The sequence below is a fragment of the Ruditapes philippinarum genome, unplaced genomic scaffold, assembly GCF_026571515.1.
Source record: "Ruditapes philippinarum isolate M1 unplaced genomic scaffold, ASM2657151v2 ctg5637_1_1_1_1, whole genome shotgun sequence".
In the NCBI taxonomy this organism is placed as follows: Eukaryota; Metazoa; Mollusca; class Bivalvia; order Venerida; family Veneridae; genus Ruditapes; species Ruditapes philippinarum.
Genome location: NW_026860170.1, coordinates 60,726 through 82,100, shown reverse-complemented (window position 1 = coordinate 82,100; position 21,375 = coordinate 60,726). Strand labels below are relative to the sequence as shown.

The following is a 21,375-nucleotide window of genomic DNA, read 5'->3' as shown; positions in this document are numbered from 1 at the left end:
ATGTCCAGTTAAATATATGATATTATATGCACATGTATTAGTTAAATGAATTACAGACAATCAATAAACAAATCTTAATTGATATTAATCAAATTCGTAAGCTTTTTAATCCCAAATGCAGATAACAACTTTAAATGTAATTACACAGTTACGAATATCAAATATTGTACAGGTAAGTGTTTGCCCTGTATATACCTGTTTGTTAAGTTTAGGTTGTTGTAAAGCATGTAGAATCATTAAAGTTCCCTCTCTATGTGGAGTCTCACCTATCACCCATACCGCTGGTTCTGTAATGAAAAATATAAATATGAAAGTTTGCAACAAGAGCACCAAAAATTACGAACAGATTACTTCCAAAACTACCTAAACACAAACACCAATGCAAGGGTGAGTACGAAATTCTTTTCTTGAAATAAGAAAGATAAAAACATGAACAATTCCACACTTACAATGACCATGTTACAAAAATAATAAGATTGCATGACTATGATACGTTCACCATGCTATGAAATTTCAAAAAAAAATTTCTTCATCTGTTATAATAACTCATTTTACATAAAATCAGTAAGACAATTCTATTTTGAAGTTTGTAATTTAGTTGTCTTGAGTAATCTAGAGAACGCTATCTCAACCCTGCGGGAATGCAAGGCAATGCGAAAGTTTCTCCGTAATCATTGAACTTTGACATTTGAGCCTATTGGTCGTTTGTCTCTCACCGTCAATTCAGATATCATTTAACATAAGAAGACTTATTTAAAACTTAAGTAGTTGTAACGTTGTTACATACTTGGCAGGAAGTTCAGGCAGCCAGTCGTCACTTCTTGGAAACGTTTTCTTTTATCATCGTCTGTCCTAAATATACAAATATTGTATATTCCATTATCATCAAAAATATCATTTTCATTTTTAGCTTAGAAATATACTTTTTTTTCTAGTAAGTGACTTTGATGGTGTGTTTGCGTTTCGGTGTGTATTTTTTCAACTTCTTGTTTATTCTTTGTTTAATTTTCCCTCAAACTCTAGTTGCCATATTTTAAAATCTGGTTAACAAATTTATTTGTTGACAAAAAAAGACAACTGATTAAGTTAATTTTAATAGGATTTTAATGGCAATTTAGTGCAGCTCAATGACATTACCATTTGATGTGTTGTTTTGGGTGTTTCATACGGTACTAGTTAGGTCAGTAATCAGAATCTATAATTTACGTAACATGTTGAAAATAAAGCTTCTAATAATAAGTCCAAACAAAAAGGATCGGTGCTAGCAGTAACGCTCCTTCAAAATAAAGTTATTTTTCATTTTAGCATGGTCTGGTGTTGCCTGCACTTCATGGGGAAAGAAAATCACCAAACACAGTATTTATGCACAAGATTTATTAAATGTAAACCAGATCATTTTCTATTATAAAGTAATATAAAAAGTCTCTTTACCTCGGTGGGTCATTGTCGAAGAAAAGCACATCTGAAAATAACAAGCAAAAGAGCAAATCAGAATATTGTTTTTTAAAACTGAGGATATTGTATTTGTAAAAGAGCTTTGTGTTTTCACAAAATTGTCATGCAAAATGTTATACAAAAAAAGGTTTCTCGAATCATAAAGGAGTAAGTTTCAGAATCGTTGATTGATTAAAAGAAATTTGGAGAGGGTCGACTTATATAAGATTCTATCAACGAACAGTGTGAGTGCAAAAACAATAAATATCATACAAGGTCCGTTTGATTTCAGACATATGGCATATATATAATGTAAATAAGACCAAAGAAAATTTCTATATTCTACAAATGCAGAGGGTAGAAACAGAGAAATGGGGCATAATGCATCTGTGCTACAGTTTAGATAGCTGTTACTTCCTTTTTAAACTAGAACTATCACTAAATGTGATTAATACCCCCACAAGACTGCTTCGGAAATGAGGATGTTACTAGTAACATAATACCTTGTAAAAGAATAGAAATATAGAGTTATGGTTGTTGGCAATTAAAGATAATTGTGGTTCTTATATGTTGCATTTCCTTTCAATGTGGTTGGCCATTGATGAAGTTTAATGGAATTACTCTGTAATAAGTCCAGAAAGACAAAGAAAAGGAACAAAGGGCAATAAATCTATAAATACTGAAGATAGAGTTATAGTTCTTGTGCACTGCACTTCCTCTGATTGTGCTTGACCATTGTATGAAGTTGTTTTGAATTCCAACCAGTATGTTTTAAGTTATGCTCCTGACAAGGAAAAGCATCAAAGGGCAGTAACTCTGTATTTTGTCAAAATGGAGTTATGGCTCTTGTGCACTGCACTTCCTTTTAATGTCCTTGACAACTGTATGAAGTTGTATTGAATTCCAAACAGTAGTTTTCAAGTTCTGCTCTGGACAAGGAAAAGTAACAAAGGGCAATAACTCTGTAATTAGTCAAGATGGAGTTATGGTTCTTGTGCACTGCACTTTCTCTCAATGTGCTTGACCATTATATGAAGTTATATTGAATTCCAACCATTAGTCTTCAAGTTATGGTCCGGACAAAAAAGGCAATGGAAAAGCAACAATGGGCAATAACTCTGTAATTACTTTAGATAGAGTTATGGTTCTTGTGCACTGCACTTCCCCTTACTGTGTTTGACAATTGTATGAAGTTGTTTTGAATTCCAACCAGTAGTTTTCAAGTTATGCCCCGGACAAGGAAAAGTAACAAAGGGCAATAACTCTGTAATTAGTCAAGGTAGAGTTATGGTTTTTACGCACTGCACTTCCTCTCAATGTGCTTGACCATTGTATATAGTTATATTGAATTCAAACTATTAGTCTTAAAGTTATGGTCCGGACAAAACAAAAGCAATGGAAAAGCAACAAAGGGCAATATCTCTGTAATTACTTTAGATAGAGTTATGGTTCTTGTGCACTGCACTTTACCTTATTGTGTTTCGCAATTGTATGAAGTTGTTTTGAATTCCAAACAGTAGTTTTCAAGTTATGCCCCGGACAAGGAAAAGTAACAAAGGGCAATAACTCTGTAATTAGTCAAGATAGAGTTATGGTTCTTACGCACTGCACTTCCTCTCAATGTGCTTGACCATTGTATGTAGTTATATTGAATTCAAACATTTAGTCTTCAAGTTATGGTCCGGACAAAAAAAGCAATGGAAAAGCAACAAAGGGCAATAACTCTGTAATTACTTTAGATAGAGTTATGGTTCTTGTGCACTACACTTCCCCTTATTGTGTTTGACAATTGTATGAAGTTGTTTTGAATTCCAACCAGTAGTTTTCAAGTTATGCCCCGGACAAGGAAAAGTAACAAAGGGCAATAACTCTGTAATTAGTCAAGATAGAGTTATGGTTCTTACGCACTGCACTTTCTCTCAATGTGCTTGACCATTGTATGTAGTTATATTGAATTCAAACATTTAGTCTTCAAGTTATGGTCCGGACAAATAAAGCAATGGAAAAGCAACAAAGGGCAATAACTCTGTAATTACTTTAGATAGAGTTATGGTTCTTGTGCACTACACTTCCCCTTATTGTGTTTGGCAATTATATGAAGTTGTTTTGAATTCCAACCAGTAGTTTTCAAGTTATGCCCCGGACAAGGAAAAGTAACAAAGGGCAATAACTCTGTAATTAGTCAAGATAGAGTTATGGTTCTTGTGCAATGCACTTCCTCTCAATGTGCTTGACCATTGTATGTAGTTATATTGAATTCCAACCATTAGTCTTCAAGTTATGCTCCGGACAAGGAAAATGCAACAGACGTCTGGACCGACCGACCGACCGACCGCCCGACCAACCGACCGACCACAGGGTGACTCCTATATACCCCCCAAACTTCGTTTTTGAGGGTATAATTACAAGTAAAAAAAGATTCAAGGGTAAATTATTTTTAAAAACACAAGGCCATAAATCCCTATTTTTGGCCTAAAATGTTCCAGTTATCATATTCTCAGATCATGTGAAAATTAAATAAAATCTATAAAGGGTTTTCATTTTGTCTATATGACATGCTGTAGCATACGCCATTTTAAGCTTTATTGTTGGAGATAGTCGTATTGTGCCATTCTGTGCATTATTTCTGATTACTGAGGTAACTGGTACGTATGAACCACCTACGTTCTGTTAGCTAGCTGGATAACTTCCTCACATGAAAGAATCAAAAGTCTTTGTCTCGATTCAAACCCACAGCAATGAGGGGCAAGTGGTTAGAAGCCATTCGGCCACGGTCGCCCTGGTTTCAATAGCTGTATTGAAACAAATTTTACCCTAATTTACCCTTTTGTTGATAAAGCCATAAATCCAAATTCATATTATATTACCAAATTCTTACCAATCATTTGCACAAAATAGTTTCACATTTACCTCTTTCACAAGTTTTCTTGCACCAGATTTTATTGCACGACCTGCAAAGAAAAATGTTTATACAAGACGTAATATTTCACTGACCCTGGGGGTTGAGGGTATGAAGTGCACTTGGCACGGTCTGGGGCGCATATTTTTGAAGGGAGACCGTTCTTGGTGCTTCTAGGCCCCAGGCGGTGCTCTGTTTAAGTCAATAACCACGTAAGAGTCTGCGTAGACTGTAAGTTCAAGCTCATCGTTCTATCCCTTATCTAAAAAAAGATTATTCATATTGATTGTATTCGTATGTATGTATGATATTTTGAATAAATGGGGTTCCCTACTTGTTGACCCGAAGCAAAAAAATTCACTGACTGCCTATAGTAAATATCTTGACAGAGGTAGAAATATAAGCATTTAAATTTCAACATTAAGCCTGCCGAACTTAATGATTTTCCCAGCTGTAAAGCAGTTACCAAGATTGAGGGATTTCAAAATCAAAACACAAAAATTGAGCTACCAACAGACATCTGTCCCTCTTTTTAAACCAATTAACGCATAAAAAAATATTTAATAACTAACATATTTGAACATATCTTTCCTAATCAAACAAACAAAATGTAAAAAAAATAATCATAGACCTGTAATCATGTCTCAAACTGTTATATGCACACGAGTTTACATAACGAACTTACCCAACATATTTACACAACTTACCTATTTTGATGTCTAATCCAAAATCAAATGCTGTCTCGGCAGTGAAAAAATTGTACAAAAGTTGACTGCCTTTCAAAACAGGTTTCGTCAACAATTTCTGAAAATATAAAACTTTAAAATCAAATCATGCCTTTGTTTATAAAGCTGGTAAATTAAGTATTATCAACATATCATGTTCATTGTGCTATTACCATAATACAGACACTTTCGAGTTCAATTGAAACCTTATCTTTTCATTTTTTTTATCAATTTTATATTTCAATTAACAAAGCAATAAGGTGGGATAAGGGAGAGGGATTTCTGTTTTTTAAACTTTGAATTGCACTTACTTGTGAATTGTTTTCAAAAAGTTGTTTTTTTCCTTCGATAAACTCTTGTGTCTTAGTACCGATGAATTTCTTTGGCGGTAAAATGCAATCTTCAAGCTCAACTCCGTGGAATTCTTTTAGCTTCTGATCCATGGTATAAAATTCTGTATACTTTCTACCAACATTCCATACAGAATGTCCATCTTAAAAATTAACAGGAAACAAAATAATTGAAAATAAAACAATGTATAATCCTGGACAAATTGAGTGTTTAACTAAAAAGGATTCTTAATGGCTTGAGAAAATATAGATGAAAATGTTGTTTGATTGTTGTCTTATATTGTTACATTCAGTCTAATTGTTGAACAGTTTCTTAGGTACCATCTGTAGTGTAGGCCCATATCTAGATTTACATCATATACTTGACCAGATATAATTATTTCACTTTGATATTGTTTTTTTACAATGTCTTCTTTGATGTCTATCCAGTAGATCTATCGTCAATCTGAAATCATTTTCGGAATTTCTGAAGGTCAGGTTTTGTCATGAGCACAGTAATTTAGATGTTTTTCCAGAGTATATAGATCTACAATTTTAAACTTTGTTGATTACGATTATGCCATAATATCTTTGAAATATTATAGATTTTGTTACTAAGTATATAATAACATAGACATTACATCTTACCATCTGTAACATCAAGACGTCTTATTTCCACTATAAACACACAGAATTGTTTTTTAGGATTTTCAGGGTCAGGTCTTGCTCCTAATCTTGGTATTGTGACCCTCCAAGTTGTAAGGTCATGGGGTGTAAACTGTTCTAGCGTTTGCTCTAGATCATCAAACTGTACATCATCTTCTAATGAACTTGCTGACTAAAATTCAAAAGTAATAATTATTATTTGAAACATAAGGCACAATGACAAAGAGGCATAATATCTTAAACTCTAGAATTCAAAGTAACGAAGAGAGAGTACTCACAGCAACTGTAACAGTATCAGCATCATCTGTGTTCTCAATGTCCAACATATCTAGAGATGAAATAGATCTTGTATCTGAAAAAGAAAACACCATTTTAGTTATAATAAATTGTAACTATTGCCACTGAAGATAAATGTTATTTTTTCAGAGGTGTTTAAAAAATATTTTATTTATAGTAAAAAGCAGTGTGAAGCATGCTAACAAAATAACTTTAGATGACCTATGGCCTGAAGAGAGCAGCAGCACGTAATTATCATTTTAACGCTACATTCTAATAAATTCAACACCTACATATACCATTTAATATGTGACCTGTAAGGGGGTAGTAACTTGTATAGCGCTACAAAATGCATGCACTTGTGAAATTTGGAGACTATAAATGGTCTGTGTAAATTTTTATGACCAATCTTAACATATAGACCAAAAGACATGCCTATCAAATTTTTTGATCAGCAAGAATAAAATTTATAAAACAGTTCGTAACCAACTGGTTTTGGTTGGGTGTTACGACGCGCTTACAGAAAAGGGGTTATAAAGTAATTTTCCAGCTTAACTGGTGGAGGAAGCCTGAGGTGTCCCCCATGCATTATTTCAGGCCCAAGTGGAAACCTGATTAGCACCACCAAAGTTCTGTACGCTAGCTGTATAGTTTTCTCACATGAAGCATCAAAAATCTCTTTCTGAATTCGAGCCTAGAGAGGAGAGGGGCAAGTGGTTGGAAATCAACGACCTTTACCAATCGAAAATTGGCACTCAATATACCAACAATTAATTATATAATTTATAACATGGCACCATTTATCAACTTGACCTGCAGAATATGGTTCATCAAATTTCCTGTATATCTAATTATTCTGGGATCATATTGAGTCTAATATAACTTTTAATGTTATCATAGCAAACAGAATTCTGATTAAAGATTGAAAAAAAACACATCATTATGATGAACATTTTAGTAAAGTATTAAAAAAGAATAACAATTTATAATTAAACATGTAGCCTTGAAATTAAACGATATCAATATAAAATGAAAAAATAAAGAAAAAAAAGATATACATCAAAGCTTTCGATACATCCTTTAAAATAGCAACAAACTTTTACAAAATTAGAGTAAATGAAAACGAGTCTTACGTAGTCTTACTTGTAAATTAAAAAATCTCCAACTACAGGGAATAGTTAAAATAACTAGAGCTGTCACAGAAATGACATTTAACTCCACTTTCTCTTACACAAAGGTGTTTATTTAGATCCATATATTTAAGGGGCGAAGGAATTAAAGAGCGGAACACAGGGGAGACAGTCGGACTGGCTTACTTATAATATGACAAAGTGATTACAGAATAGCCAAGTCTACATTTTGTGGTGGGGATATGATTAAGTTTTATCTTAATTAATTTTTAACGAGTATAAATATATAGAACTACATGTGTATATGAAATCATGTTTTATAAAGTATTTTTTTATAATATTAAACGCTGTATACTATTGTACACTACTGAAAAGGGAAATAATTCAATTAACTTTACCTATAACAGGAAGAGGATGAGTGTCATTTCCCTTTGTATCTCCATTCACAACCAAAACAGGAAGTAAAAATAGACAACAAAATTAACACCCATCTCGTCAGGTAATAAGATTTTCTTAATTATTCTTACTTTATTATGTCAGTACAAATTAATTTTATAAAATACACATAATACAAATTGAAAGTTACATTGGGATGCAAAAAGCTTTCAATATTAATAATAGATCAAACAGAAAGTAGAATTTTGTTTAAAAGAGTTTTGTTTAAACCAAAAATGACCATAGAAAAATATAAATTCAAAGCAAGTCGAAATATCGTTTATCACACCATAACACCATAATCAATAATCAATTAAAATCAACGAAATAATGAATAAATATCTCAAAACAAATATATAAAGAAATCAAAACGAAATACTGGATCTGTTTTTGTTTGTTTTGTTTTGGATTTTACGTCACATCGACACAGTATAGGACATATCGCGACGTTCCAGCTTTACTTTTCCGTGCATTATTTCAGGCACGATAGGGCACCTGAGTAGAACCATCGACGTTCCGTAAGCTAGCTGGATAGCTTCCTCACATGAAAGAATCCAAAGTCCTTGTCGGGATTCGAACCCACAGCGGTGAGGGGCAAGTGGTTTGAAGTCAACGACCTTAACCACTCGGCCACGGACGCCCCTACTGGATCTGTAACGAAATGCTTTACTAGTTAAACGGTTTTTTGTTCCATCAAGAGTTTGTTTTGTATTACTTTGTATTTTATTCAATTCCTGGTCTATTTCATGTATTTCTTAGTTACAATAATGATAAAGATACTGTAAAATTCCTTTTAACTCCCCTTCTCTAATAAAGGCCCCTTTTTTCAGTGCTGAACTCAAATTTTGGATTTAGGAAAAATAAAGTTTAAATAAACTCACCCGCTTTGGAAAAGTTTAGCCCCTGGGGGAGATTTATAACAATTTTACGGTATCTGTTTACATTGCACTTACTGTCTTTGCGATAAGATGATAATATTGTAAATGGACAAAAAATGTTTTGCTGATTGCTAAAACACTGAACTTAACTGAACTGAATACTAGTATAGTATTTCTCCTGTTCAGTTCTGTTCTAGGCATAAAGAACTAAATAATGGGAAAAGTACAATATTTAACAAAAGAAACTTAGTTGTTATTTTTTACAACTTTTCCTTTCCTTAAATTACAGAATGTTTCAATCACCTGACAGCAGGAAACATATATCACTGATGTTATCAGAGGTTTTAGATGATATTGGCGTGAATGAAAGAATGGTAATGAAAGCAAGAAGACATTTCAAGTTGATGGAAACTATGACTAATATCACATGGAAGTCAGTTGGACACAATATAATTTCATATTGTCTAGGGAGTAGGATTGAGGGAACAACTACTTTAGGACTCATCTCAGACACTGACGAGCTACTTTTTAATAATGATAACAATGTAATACAGGACTGGTCAGAGTGGGAACATGGCAAAACAAACTTCATCATAATACAAGATGAGAACACTACCCCAGGGTACTGTTTCTTACAGCTTCTCCAACATGATATACCTCTTTCTGCCACTGTTGTTCCTAATAAATACTATATAATTGACAAGGAAGGAAGAATATTGCATAAGAACCAAGTATATGAAACTGATAATATGAAATATGTTACACGACATGGACCATCATTTGCTACACAGGGACAACAAGGAGACTATGATGCAGACAAAGTGGTTGCGTATCCCTTTAAATCATGGCCAAAGTCAACAGCATCAGGATGGTTAGAGAGACAAGGTATTGGCAAATGGCCAACACAAGAGATGAGAAGATATGCAGCAAGTACCTGGTGTTTTGTTGTTCCAACTGGAAGTAAGATCAGTAAATATCCTGAACTGGAATGGAGAATATCTACATCCCTGGCAGAAAGATGTCTAATGTTTGATTTAGATATAACACACATAAAGTGCTATGTTTTAATGAAGATTATTCTTAAATCTCTTTTAAATCCTCATGGGGAAATAAACATCTCAAGTTTCATGTGCAAAACAATTCTATTTCACTGTATAGAACAAAAAGAGCCAAGGATTTGGAAAGAGAACAATTTATTAGAATGTTTAAAATACTGCTTGATGAAACTAAGCAGTTGTGTACAGAATGACAATCTGCCACATTTCATTATACCAGAAAACAATTTGATGGCAGGGCAATTTACAGATGAGACAAAACATCAACTTTTAAAAAATATAAGTGACTTTATACAGGATGATGTACAAAGTTTACTTACAAACAATATTGATGATCTTGGAGAGAGACTTCAAGTTAAACTGAAATTTCTACCAGAAGGACATAACAATTTAGACACTTCACTGGATATTTGTAAAACTGTTTCTACTACCCATTACTTATCATTGTCAATGTATTGTAGTATTACCCATCGTTTTTATTTGAATGGATTAAGCAATAAAGATATTGGAATAATGAAGCAAACTGTAGAAAGATTAATGACCTTGAACGACAATGATAATAATTTAGAACATGCTGCATTCACGTTCCAAGCACCTTTTCTCTGTTCCACATATGGATCTGCCCTGGCTTCAGAAAGTATAGGTTTAAAACATCAAGTGTCACCTCAAGCCTTGGTTTGGCTTTTAAATGGTTTGGAATCAGATGTCTCATCTGGCAGACTGAAATTGGCTTCAGTATTCTACAGTACAGGGGATATAGAGAAAACTGAACTTATTCTGAGACACACTGAGTGCCAGTTTTACTCTTATCCTGTTTTTCCTATGTGTAACTGCTGGGATATGATGCCTCCACCAGAAATTAAAACGGTATGTTTTGAACAAATTGAGGACTGTGTCAAAAATATTACAGCATTTTGTGTCAGATTTTTAAAACAAGAGATCAACTGTGTTCCTCATGAACTACAATATGAAATGTTCAGATCTACAGAGGATGACATAAAACACAGAGATCAAAATGAAGACTGGATGGACTTGGCTACAATTGATTCTCTTCCTTTCCTGTACTTCCTACAATATAAAGTATACAGGCATCTTCAACGGTATCAGGATCAACGACAAGCACTAAGTAAACTTGCAAACATTATAGAAATAAACAAATACCTTGGACATAAAGAAACAGCACTCAATATTTTAGGGCAATGTATGGAACAAGAAAACAGACCTAAACAGGCATTAGAATTTTACCTGCTTTCTCTGCGACAAAGACCAAGAAACAATGTGGCAAAAATTCATATATGCCGGCTTCTCTCCTGTTTACTAATTGGCAAGAAAATTGACAAAAACACATATAACATGAAAAGTTTAGTTATAATGTAATTCTTGTTTTAGTTGAGCTCGTCTTACTGATAAAATATATAATCGTACGGGCTTATTTTTCTGTGTATTCTATAGGTTGCTGATCAAATATTCAGGAGAATGTAACAAGAATGAGATTTATATAACGAAAAGTGTAAGCTGAGTGCATATATTGATCAATGGAGGTTATGTTCCCCATAAACCATGTTAGTAACATATTTTATAGATTAATGAATTGCATTGTCCATTCATTTACAGTAAACATGAGAAACGAAATACTATCCAAATATTAACATTTTTTATTCCCCAAATGATTTCTTATAAAGTCTGAACTGTTTGCGTGTAATTTAAATGAAATTTCAAAAAGCTATTTTGAGCTGCATAGATATTTCTTATCTTTGGTAATTTATATCTAATGTTAAGATATTTTAGAAATGTTAACTAAACTCTAGAATATTAATCTAAATAGGTATTGTATTGGGGAATATATCTTCAAAATTTTGTATATTGATAAATGTATTTATTGCAGGTTAAGAGTTATAATTGTCCGCTTAAGTGAGGTATAACATAGTTAGCACGAATATTTCGTGCTCGCCGGTATTGATATGGAAAGGCGGGTAAATCGCCACTCGATGACTTCGCATTGCATTGAACACATCGTATCCCACCCGCCCACCCCAAAGTAATGTTTTTATTAAGCCATATTTTCGCATCCATTGATTGGTTGTTAGCGAAAAAGTATTTGTTTGTTTGAATCAACTTGTAAATAATCGATATAATAGTTTATTCCGCAGGTTGTGAGCTTCCATGATTGCATGTCCAGAGATTATGATATATGGATCCATCTAACTCACAGAAATACCAGTTATTATTTGTATAGATTTGCATACAACGATATTGAAACAATGCGAAGGCCTTTATCCTACTTGAGTGTTGTTGTTTATTCTGCCTGAGACTGAAGGTTTCACAACTCTTATTAGGTGATAAATAATTTATTTTCGGTTAAGCAGAGCGAATTAGAAAATAAGTCTATTTTCTGTAATGTTTCATATAATGTTATTGCAACACATGATTGTTGTGATACGTGTATGACCTGGTGGCCTAATTGTACAACAACCTTTCAAATTTGCATAAACCAATGCCAGCATTTTTAACACTAAATCATTTGTGTTGTTACGTCTATTTCTTATTTAAATTTGTTTATTATTTCCCTATATGTAAATGGTATCAGCTTGCATCATCATTGAACAGTCAGATGCCCTTAATTTTGACATAAAAATGTCAAGCTTCTTATGTAGATATTATCAAAAAATTTAAATACCTTTCCATGTAATCAAAATAATGTCAATTGTAATTAACTTTGTAAATAACAATTATCCAACATGCATATATAACAAAACAGTTAATGACAATATTTGTTGCTTGATACAGACAATGCCCCCCAAAAAGGGCCCTTTAAAGGAACCCTAAGCTTTGACTCAAACCCAAGGCATTATTACTATAACAAGAAATGTAACAACAATAAAGAATCCTTATTTAACACTTTCTTATATACTCAGCATGCCTAATTATTTCAAAAAGCATCCATGAATGATTGACATAGATATGACGAGATACAACTATCAATGTACTATTTTTACATCCAAGTGTAGCCTTCACATCTAGCTGTTAATCCGGGATGTGCTCATAACAAGACTTCTTAATGTACCTGAAAGGTTAGCTTTAATATTATGCATAACAGAATTGAAGACCAGACATGAGCATCAATGAACTTGCATGTCGTCATAATAAGCTGCATATCTATGGATGTTTATTTTCCAATCCATCCAAAAATAACAATGTTCTACATAAAACATAACCATATCTTCAGTCATGACTTCTGATTTTCCTAGCACCCAACACTTGATCACCATTTTCTATGTTATTTTCTAAATCAAGTAGGAGATTCCAAGGGTCACAAGGATACACGTTGAAGAAAAAATAAAACCATCTTGGAAACATTGGTTACAGTCTGATTTCAAATTAATAACAACAAACACATTAATATTGCACATTTGTTTGAGTTTTATTTCATAAATAACACATTGAACATTAAACTTAATACAAAAATCCATTCACTTTTTTTTTATAAATATCAATCGCATTCTTGTAACAAGAGTATCCCATGTGGTGTTTGCGCAATAATTTTCAAAATCCAGTTGTATTCATGTATAAGTTAAAAATGGACATAATTCATAAAAATATTTCACCTCAAGAATTTTGCAAAAAAAGGACATAAATCCAAATATATTCAGACTTTTTTCCTTGTCTAACGACTGCACATGTCATGATGAGCAAGTATTCCAAGTTTCATGTTGAGATGTTTGAATAATGGGCAACATAAGACACCGCGATAAAGACAATGACAAAAATGACAATGACTCCGCAGCAATCATAATAGCTAGAAGTTTTAGCTTATAAAATGTCAAGATATTTCACAGTAATAATAGTTATCTGATGCCCGAGTGCCCGACCATTCCCAGTGACTGGATAACGTTCAATTTAAAAAAGGGCAATATTTCTGTCAAAGTATATGCTTTGGTTATGGGTCTTGTATAGATAAAATAACATCATATTTAGCTCTCAAGTAAGTGTCTGAAGTTATTGTGTATTTTGGAGTTAGAAACTTGCACGCAAAATCTTTAACTTAGTGCGTCGCCGACGCCGGGGCGACTACAATATTCCTCCCTAGTCAAGCTAAAAATGAACAGTTACGGCAACGAATAATTTTGTGAAAAATAATTTGTTTAGAGATATTTTTAAAGTTTTAGAATAATATTTTTTTTAAAGCGATTGTAAATGTTTAACACAAATAATTCCTTGATTAAAATTATCATTAAATTTGTTAAATGTTTGTTTCATATGTAACCATTAAAAATGAAAACTTTATGAATACATTATACTCGAACAAAGACTGAAAATATTTTGTCTATAGAGTGAATAGTGCAATTAATCCTTATATAAGAGGAAAATTATCAAACGACTTAAAGATCAAAATTCTTTTGAAGTTTACTTTTGGATAAAGCAATTTTGCTTTTAGGTATTCGTTACGCTTATTCAAAACCTATGACCTTTTACAAACTTTCAATTTTATGTCCTTGTCAAACTATATCAGTTTTCAAAACCACTGTGGTTAAGCGCGATAAAAAGCACTTCAGTGACAATACCTCCACTATTGTAATTTTTCTCTAATTGTGTCTATGATAGGAATTCAAGTCTTACTGTCTATCAAATTACAATATTTTTCATTTCAATACATAATTTATCACAGCATGTAAAGTTATATTGCACGTCATAATTACTACATCTAAACATTTTTACATGGTATTTACTCGTATTTGATTACGGAACAAAATAGACACTTCTTTCTATTCTTGCACATACCTTCAAACAACTCAGTTGATTATAACAGTGGATCTATAATCTACCCAAACAGACAAACATCCAATACATATAAATGACAATATTACATATTTGACATAACGTATACAAGTTATAACAAAATTGTGATAAACCTCTGATATAATGCTGATTTAAACAGTTTTAGCAAGGAAATTGCCCTCAATGAGTAGAGGATCGATGTTAGGTAGCCATTCACCACTCAGACTCGGAGGCTAGTTAACCTTTAACCTGCTAAATTTCTTACATTAAACTTTGAAAACTGTCCATTCTCAATTTTGAGATACAAAAGTGAATATTAAAAGTTAGTCTGTCATTAGTATATATGCTAGTTAGTCTTCAAGAATGAAAAGGTTGGTCTAGCCTTATACTGGTGGCAAATGTTTATCATTTTAGGTTTCAGCAGACTGGATTTAAGCACATACGGGCAAATAGGAATGATATGTACATTATGAATCATTGTCCGTTCCCACTTTCAAATTTTGAATGTAACCTTAAAATTAGATCTCACAAACAGAACAATATAAATATTGAGTTAAGCGAAACATTATTGTTCTATATATAAAATTTTCTTGCTGATGATTTCAAGTATTCACTCAAGTTGATCACTGCTTTAACTCTGGAAACAATTCTGTGATGAATATATCTAGGAACACGTAACTGAGCTGAAATAATAAAATGTAATAATACACTCATGTATTCTTCATTGGTCATGATTTTAGAAAGTTGCAGAATAAACTAAACTTAAGTTTAAGCTAATACATGTCCAGTTAAATATATGATATTATATGCACATGTATTAGTTAAATGAATTACAGACAATCAATAAACAAATCTTAATTGATATTAATCAAATTCGTAAGCTTTTTAATCCCAAATGCAGATAACAACTTTAAATGTAATTACACAGTTACGAATATCAAATATTGTACAGGTAAGTGTTTGCCCTGTATATACCTGTTTGTTAAGTTTAGGTTGTTGTAAAGCATGTAGAATCATTAAAGTTCCCTCTCTATGTGGAGTCTCACCTATCACCTATACCGCTGGTTCTGTAATGAAAAATATAAATATGAAAGTTTGCAACAAGAGCACCAAAAATTACGAACAGATTACTTCCAAAACTACCTAAACACAAACACCAATGCAAGGGTGAGTACGAAATCCTTTTCTTGAAATAAGAAAGATAAAAACATGAACAATTGCACACTTACAATGACCATGTTACAACAATAATAAGATTGCATGACTATGATACGTTCACCATGCTATGAAATTTCGAAAATTTTTCTTCACCTGTTATAATAACTCATTTTACATAAAATCAATAAGACAATTCTATTTTGAAGTTTGTAATTAAGTTGTCTTGGGTAATATAGAGAACGCTATCTCAACCCTGGGGGAAGGCAAGGCAATGCGAAAGTTTCTCCGTAATCATTGAACTTTGACATTTGTGTCTATTGGTCGTTTGTCTCTCACCGTCAATTCAAATATCATTTAACATAAGAAGAGTTATTTAAAACTTAAGTACTTGTACCATTGTTACATACTTAGTAGGAAGTTCAGACAGCCAGTCGTCACTTCTTGGAAACGTTTTCTTTTTATCATCGTCTGTCCTAAATATACAAATATTGTATATTCTATTATTCCATTATCAAAAATATCATTTTCATTTTTAGCTTAGAAATTTACTTTTTTTCTAGTTAGTGACTTTGATGGTGTGTTTGCGTTTTGGTGTGTAACTTCTTGCTTATTTTTTGTTTAATTTTCACCCAAACTCTAGGTGCCATACTTAAAAAATCTGGTTAACAAATTTATTTGTTGAAAAAAAAGTGAACTGATTAAGTTAATTTTAATAGGATAAAAATGGCAATGTAGTGCAGCTCAATAACATTACCATTTGATGTGTTGTTTTGGGTGTTTCATACGGTACTAGTTAGGTCAGTAATCAGAATCTATAATTTACGTAACATGTTGAAAATAAAGCTCCTAATAATAAGTCCAAACAAAAAAGATCGGTGCTAGCAGTAACGCTCCTTCAAAATAAAGTTATTTTTCATTATAGCATGGTCTGGTGTTGCCTTCACTTAATTGGGAAAGAAAATCACCAAACACAGTATTTATGCACAAGATAACTCATTTAAAACCCGATAATCTTCTATTTATAAAGTAATATCAACAAGTCTCTTTACCTCGGTGGGTCATTGTCGAAGAAAAGCACATCTGAAAATAATAAGCAAAAGAGCAAATCAGAATATTGGTTCTTGTTGGTTATTTCATATGACGAAAGTGATAAAATAGGGGATATTGTATTTGTAAAAGTTCTTCGTGTATTCACAAAATTTTCATACAATATTTTATACAAAAATAGGTTTCTCGAATCATAAAGGAGTAAGATTCAGAATCGCCGATTGATTAAAAGAAATTTGGAGAGGGTGACTTATTTTGCCATTTTGACATTAAAGGGTTAATTGGTAACTTTCCAGATTCATTGATGGAGGTAAACCATAGCTTGTCATTTGTGCAACATGCAGGCATATAAAAAGAATGAATGATAGAGTTTCAATAAAATTCCAGGTAGCTTTCTGACATGCAAGTAATAAAAATCTCCGACTGGATTGTGGGGCAAACGAAACAAAGTAATGAACATCAACACTTTGTCAATACTGCCTCTCTAACATTATTATCGTGTTTTGAGTTGCAAAACAATAGATAGTAAACTGATTACCTCTAAGTAGTTGAATTAGGGAGACCAGCCTGTGTTCCCGTGTGACCATGTGAACTTTATAGTCTGTGTACCAGTCTAAATATGCTTCTAAAGTTTGTTTCACAAACATACGTGCAGTGTACAACAAATGATGACACCAGTCCGGAACTCTATAAGCATACCTTGCTGAAATGTAAGTAAACTCTCTTAAAGACAAAATGTTAGTTCAGTTGGTTGGAAAATGTCACAATTAGTTTACAATTTTTGATGCTTAGTTAATTTTTACGTTTACCTGTGAAGGAAGACCCCACTTTACCTACATGCACCTTGATAGAAACAGCTTAACACTGAAGGGATTTAAATGATAATATACATTTGATTTTCAAAATTCAAACTTTAATTTAACAAAAGCAAAATATGGTTTAAAAATTCAAGTAAAACTCTTAAAACATGTACCTATATAAATCAAGGAATCATAAATTCCTTCCACCTCTGATTTTTCTAACAACAAGTCACCGTCCACATGGTCACGCCTATCTATATACCATTAGCGTTGTTCTCAAACATTGTCTGGCATAACTGAAAAAAAAACATAATCTAACTGAAAAAGTTATTCAGTAACTTTCTATCTTTAGAGGTCTAAGCTAAAGACCAAGATTTGTACAAGTTCAGCAAAAATCGGACACTCAACTTTCCGAAAGTTAGCTGGAAAGCTTCTTAGCTGACAAGCTTCCTCGCATAAAATAATCAAAAACACATTTTTTATTTCCTGTTTCACATCAGAAATAAATCGAGACCAGAGGTAGTTCACAATGACAGTTCAGTTTATAATTAAGCTTTTGAATAATGTGACAAGACTGGTGAACATACTTGCGGATACATTGGACACGACAGAAAATATAAGTAAAGAAAATTTCACCTTAAGACTCGAATTTGACAATAATGATGCTCCGGAATCTCTCCTTTCTAGTTTCCTAAATGTAAACAAGACAAAACAAATACTTATTATGAACTTGCTGAATTTTTGTGGTTGATTTTCAGATGTGGCTGATGACTATCATGCTAAATTCTAAAAAACTTAACTCCAGCTTTTAAACTTAAACCGCACATAAGATTGTAAATAAAAGTATGTTTGATACCAAAAATCACAAAATTAAGTATCCAAAAGGATCAAGATTTGTTAGATAACATAATATGGGATGAAAAAAATTTGAATTGAAAACAGCATAAAGGATTTAATTGAATAAACACAAATCTGTATTGAAAACAATAAAATGAAATGACGAAAGTAATTACCCAGGTCGAGGTTTTGGAGGCTCTGTACTTCTCTCAAATCCATACAGAAATTTCTCAAGGTGCTGTCCTTTCTATACAAAATATGTAATTAATTGTCAAGCTAAAACATCACGAAATAAAATTCATTGCAATTAGATTCTTCCAACGAATAGTGTCAGCACAAAGACAACAAATATCATACAAGGGTCCCTTTGATATCAGATATATAATATATAAAATATAAATTACACCAAAGAAACTTTTGTATATTCTACAAATGCAGAGGGTAGAAATAAAGAAAAGGGGTTTAATGCATCTGTGCTAAAGTTTTGATAGCTGTTATTTCCCTTATTAAAAAAACAAATAAAAACAGATTCAAGGATGAATTATAAAAAAACAAGACCGTCAAAGCCTATATTCCACCAAATCCCTGTTTCGGCTAAAAATCTTTCAGTGATCGTATTCTTAGATCATGTGAAATCTATAAAGGGTTTTAACTCTGTCTATATTTTAACATGAAAACGTCTGTTTACATGAAAACTGTGGCATACGTTTTTCAAGCTTTATTGTTGGAGTCCTATTGTGCCATTCTGTGCATAATTTTTGATTACTGAGGTAACTGTTACCCCGACGTTCTATACGCTAGCTGCATAACTTCTTCACATTAAAAAATTAAAGTTCCGATTCGAACCCACAGCAATGAAGGGCAAGTGGTTAGAAGCCATAAAGCCACGGACGTCCTTTTTTCAATAGCTGAAATGAAATAAATTTTACCCTAATTTATCTTATGCTGATAAAGCCATAAATCCAAATTCATATTATTTTACAAAGTCCTTACCAATCATTTGCACATAATAGTTTCAAACTTACCTCTTTAGCAAGTTTTCTTGCACCAGATTTTATTGCACGACCTGCAAAGATAAATATTTATACAAGACCTAATATTTCACTGACCCTGAGGGTCGAGGATCCAAAGTCCACATAATACAGTCTTGAGCACATGTTACCGCGGAAGACCGTGATTTGAGTTTCTAGGCCCCAGCTCGTGCTCTGTTTGAGTCCAGGATAACGAAAGAGTCAGCGTAGACTATCAGTTCCAGCTGATCTTTCTATCCTTTGTGTAAAAGAATGTTATCCATATTGATTGTATCTGATATTAATGTATGCAAGATGTATGTACATTGTATGTATAACATTTTGATTAAGTGGGGTTCCCAATTTCAGGACCCGAAGTGAAATAAATGATTTCACTGACCGCCTATAGGAGGTATCTTGACAGTGGTAGAATAATTAGCATTAAGATTTCAACACTTAGCCCGCTGAAATTATGTTAATGATTTCTCCAGCTTTGAAGCAGTTAATTAAAGGTTGGAGGATTTTAATATCAAAACACAAAATATTGACTTACCAACAGATATCTGACCCCAATTTACACATATTTGATAACTAACATATTTGAACTTATCCTTCCTAATCGAACAAAACATGTAAAATAAAAACAAATCATATTTGAAACAGTAATATGTATATGCACACATGTTTACACAACTAACTTATCAAACAGACTTACACAACTTACCTATTTTGATGTCTATGCCAAAATCAAATGCTGTCTCGGCAGTGAAAAAATGTACAAAAGTTAACTGCCTTTCAAAACAGGTTTCGTCAACAATTTCTGAAAATGTAAAACTTACAAATCAAATCATGCCTTTGTTTATCAAGATGCTTAATTATCCATTATCAACATATCACGTTCATTATGCTATTACCATTATACAGACAATTTCGGGTTCAACTGAAACCTTATCTTTTCATTTTTCATCATCTTTATATTTCAATAAACAAAGCAACAAGATGTGATAAGGGAAAGTGATTTCTGTTTTATAAAATTTGAATTATATTTATATTTATTATTATACAGTACTTACTTGTAGATAGTTTTCAAAAAATTCTTTTTTCCTTTGATAAACTCTTGTGTCTTAGTACCGATGAATTCCTTTGGCGGTAAAACACAATCTTCAAGCTCAACGCCATGGAATTCATTTAGTTTTTGATCCAGGGTATAAAATTCTGTATACTTTCTACCGACATTCCGTACAGAATATCCATCTTAAAAATAAACAGGAAGCAAAATAATTGAAAGTAAACACAAGGATTATTCCTAGACAAATTGACTTTTTTCACTAGAATGATACATAATGGCCTGAGAAAATAAAGATAAGATAATGTTGTTTTATTGTTGTTTATATTGTTAAATGCTTTTTATATTTCTTTTTGAGAATAATTTTAGTCTAACTGTCCAACAGTTTCTTAGGTACCATCTGTAGTTTTAGCCCTAGATTGATTATGATTACGATTATGCCATAAAAGCATTGAAATATCCTAGATTTTGTAACTAAGTATATCATAACATGGCTATTAATCAATCTTACCATCTGTAACACCAAGACGTCTTATTTCCACCACAAAAACAAAGAATTGTTTTTTAGGATTTTCAGGGTCAGGTCTCGCCCCTAATCTTGGTATTGTGACTCTCCAAGTTGTAAGGTCATGGGGTGTAAACTGTTCTAGCGTGTGCGCAAGATCATCATACTGTGCATCATCTTCTAATGAACTTGCTGACTAAAATTCGAAAGTATGAATATTATTTGAAACATAAGGCACAATGACAAAGAGACATAATATTTTAAACTCTAGAAATCAAAGTAACGAAAGGAGAGTACTCACAGCAACTGTAACAGTATCAGCATCATCTGTGTTCTCAATATTCAACAT

At 32.5% G+C, this 21,375-nt stretch overlaps 5 protein-coding genes and 1 long non-coding RNA gene across 7 annotated transcripts in view; 2 read left to right on the top strand and 4 right to left on the bottom strand.

Moving 5' to 3' along the window:
- LOC132759111 (sorting nexin-14-like) overlaps positions 1-5,152 on the bottom strand; it is a 15,430-nt gene extending 10,278 nt beyond the window's left edge. Inside the window, exon 1 of the mRNA XM_060750833.1 lies at positions 5,041-5,152. The gene's annotated coding sequence lies outside the window, so the exon portion shown is untranslated. The remainder of the gene's footprint in view (positions 1-5,040) is intronic.
- Positions 1-18,700, bottom strand: part of LOC132759112 (sorting nexin-14-like) — a 21,336-nt gene extending 2,636 nt beyond the window's left edge. The window contains exons 1-7 of one of the 2 annotated variants that reach the window (XM_060750835.1): positions 18,622-18,700; positions 18,245-18,299; positions 17,782-17,904; positions 17,347-17,511; positions 16,811-16,841; positions 788-852; positions 196-287 (exon numbers count right to left, since the gene is read on the bottom strand). In XM_060750835.1, the coding sequence (XP_060606818.1) occupies positions 196-287; positions 788-852; positions 16,811-16,841; positions 17,347-17,455 (297 nt within the window). In that variant the 5' untranslated portion in view covers positions 17,456-17,511; positions 17,782-17,904; positions 18,245-18,299; positions 18,622-18,700. Of the gene's footprint in view, positions 1-195; positions 288-787; positions 853-1,431; positions 1,463-16,810; positions 16,842-17,346; positions 17,512-17,781; positions 17,905-18,244; positions 18,300-18,621 lie in introns of both variants that reach the window. The other variant, XM_060750834.1, reaches the window with a different exon arrangement.
- Positions 7,870-12,359, top strand: LOC132759108 (uncharacterized). The gene is made up of 2 exons (XM_060750829.1): positions 7,870-7,958; positions 9,062-12,359. The coding sequence occupies exon 2, from the start codon at positions 9,063-9,065 to the stop codon at positions 11,202-11,204; it is 2,142 nt and encodes a 713-aa protein (XP_060606812.1). The 5' UTR covers positions 7,870-7,958; position 9,062; the 3' UTR covers positions 11,205-12,359.
- Positions 9,063-11,234, top strand: LOC132759117 (uncharacterized). The gene is made up of 2 exons (XM_060750840.1): positions 9,063-10,694; positions 11,217-11,234. The coding sequence occupies exons 1-2, from the start codon at positions 9,063-9,065 to the stop codon at positions 11,232-11,234; spliced, it is 1,650 nt and encodes a 549-aa protein (XP_060606823.1).
- Positions 14,622-15,680, bottom strand: LOC132759113 (uncharacterized). The gene is made up of 2 exons (XR_009629668.1): positions 15,579-15,680; positions 14,622-15,286 (listed from the first exon to the last, which is right to left on the bottom strand). It is a non-coding gene; the product is annotated as an uncharacterized LOC132759113 (long non-coding RNA).
- On the bottom strand, positions 17,863-21,375 carry LOC132759116 (sorting nexin-14-like). The gene is made up of 8 exons (XM_060750839.1): positions 21,328-21,375; positions 21,033-21,222; positions 20,587-20,709; positions 20,180-20,275; positions 19,471-19,511; positions 18,622-18,692; positions 18,245-18,299; positions 17,863-17,904 (listed from the first exon to the last, which is right to left on the bottom strand). The coding sequence occupies exons 1-8, from the start codon at positions 21,373-21,375 to the stop codon at positions 17,863-17,865; spliced, it is 666 nt and encodes a 221-aa protein (XP_060606822.1).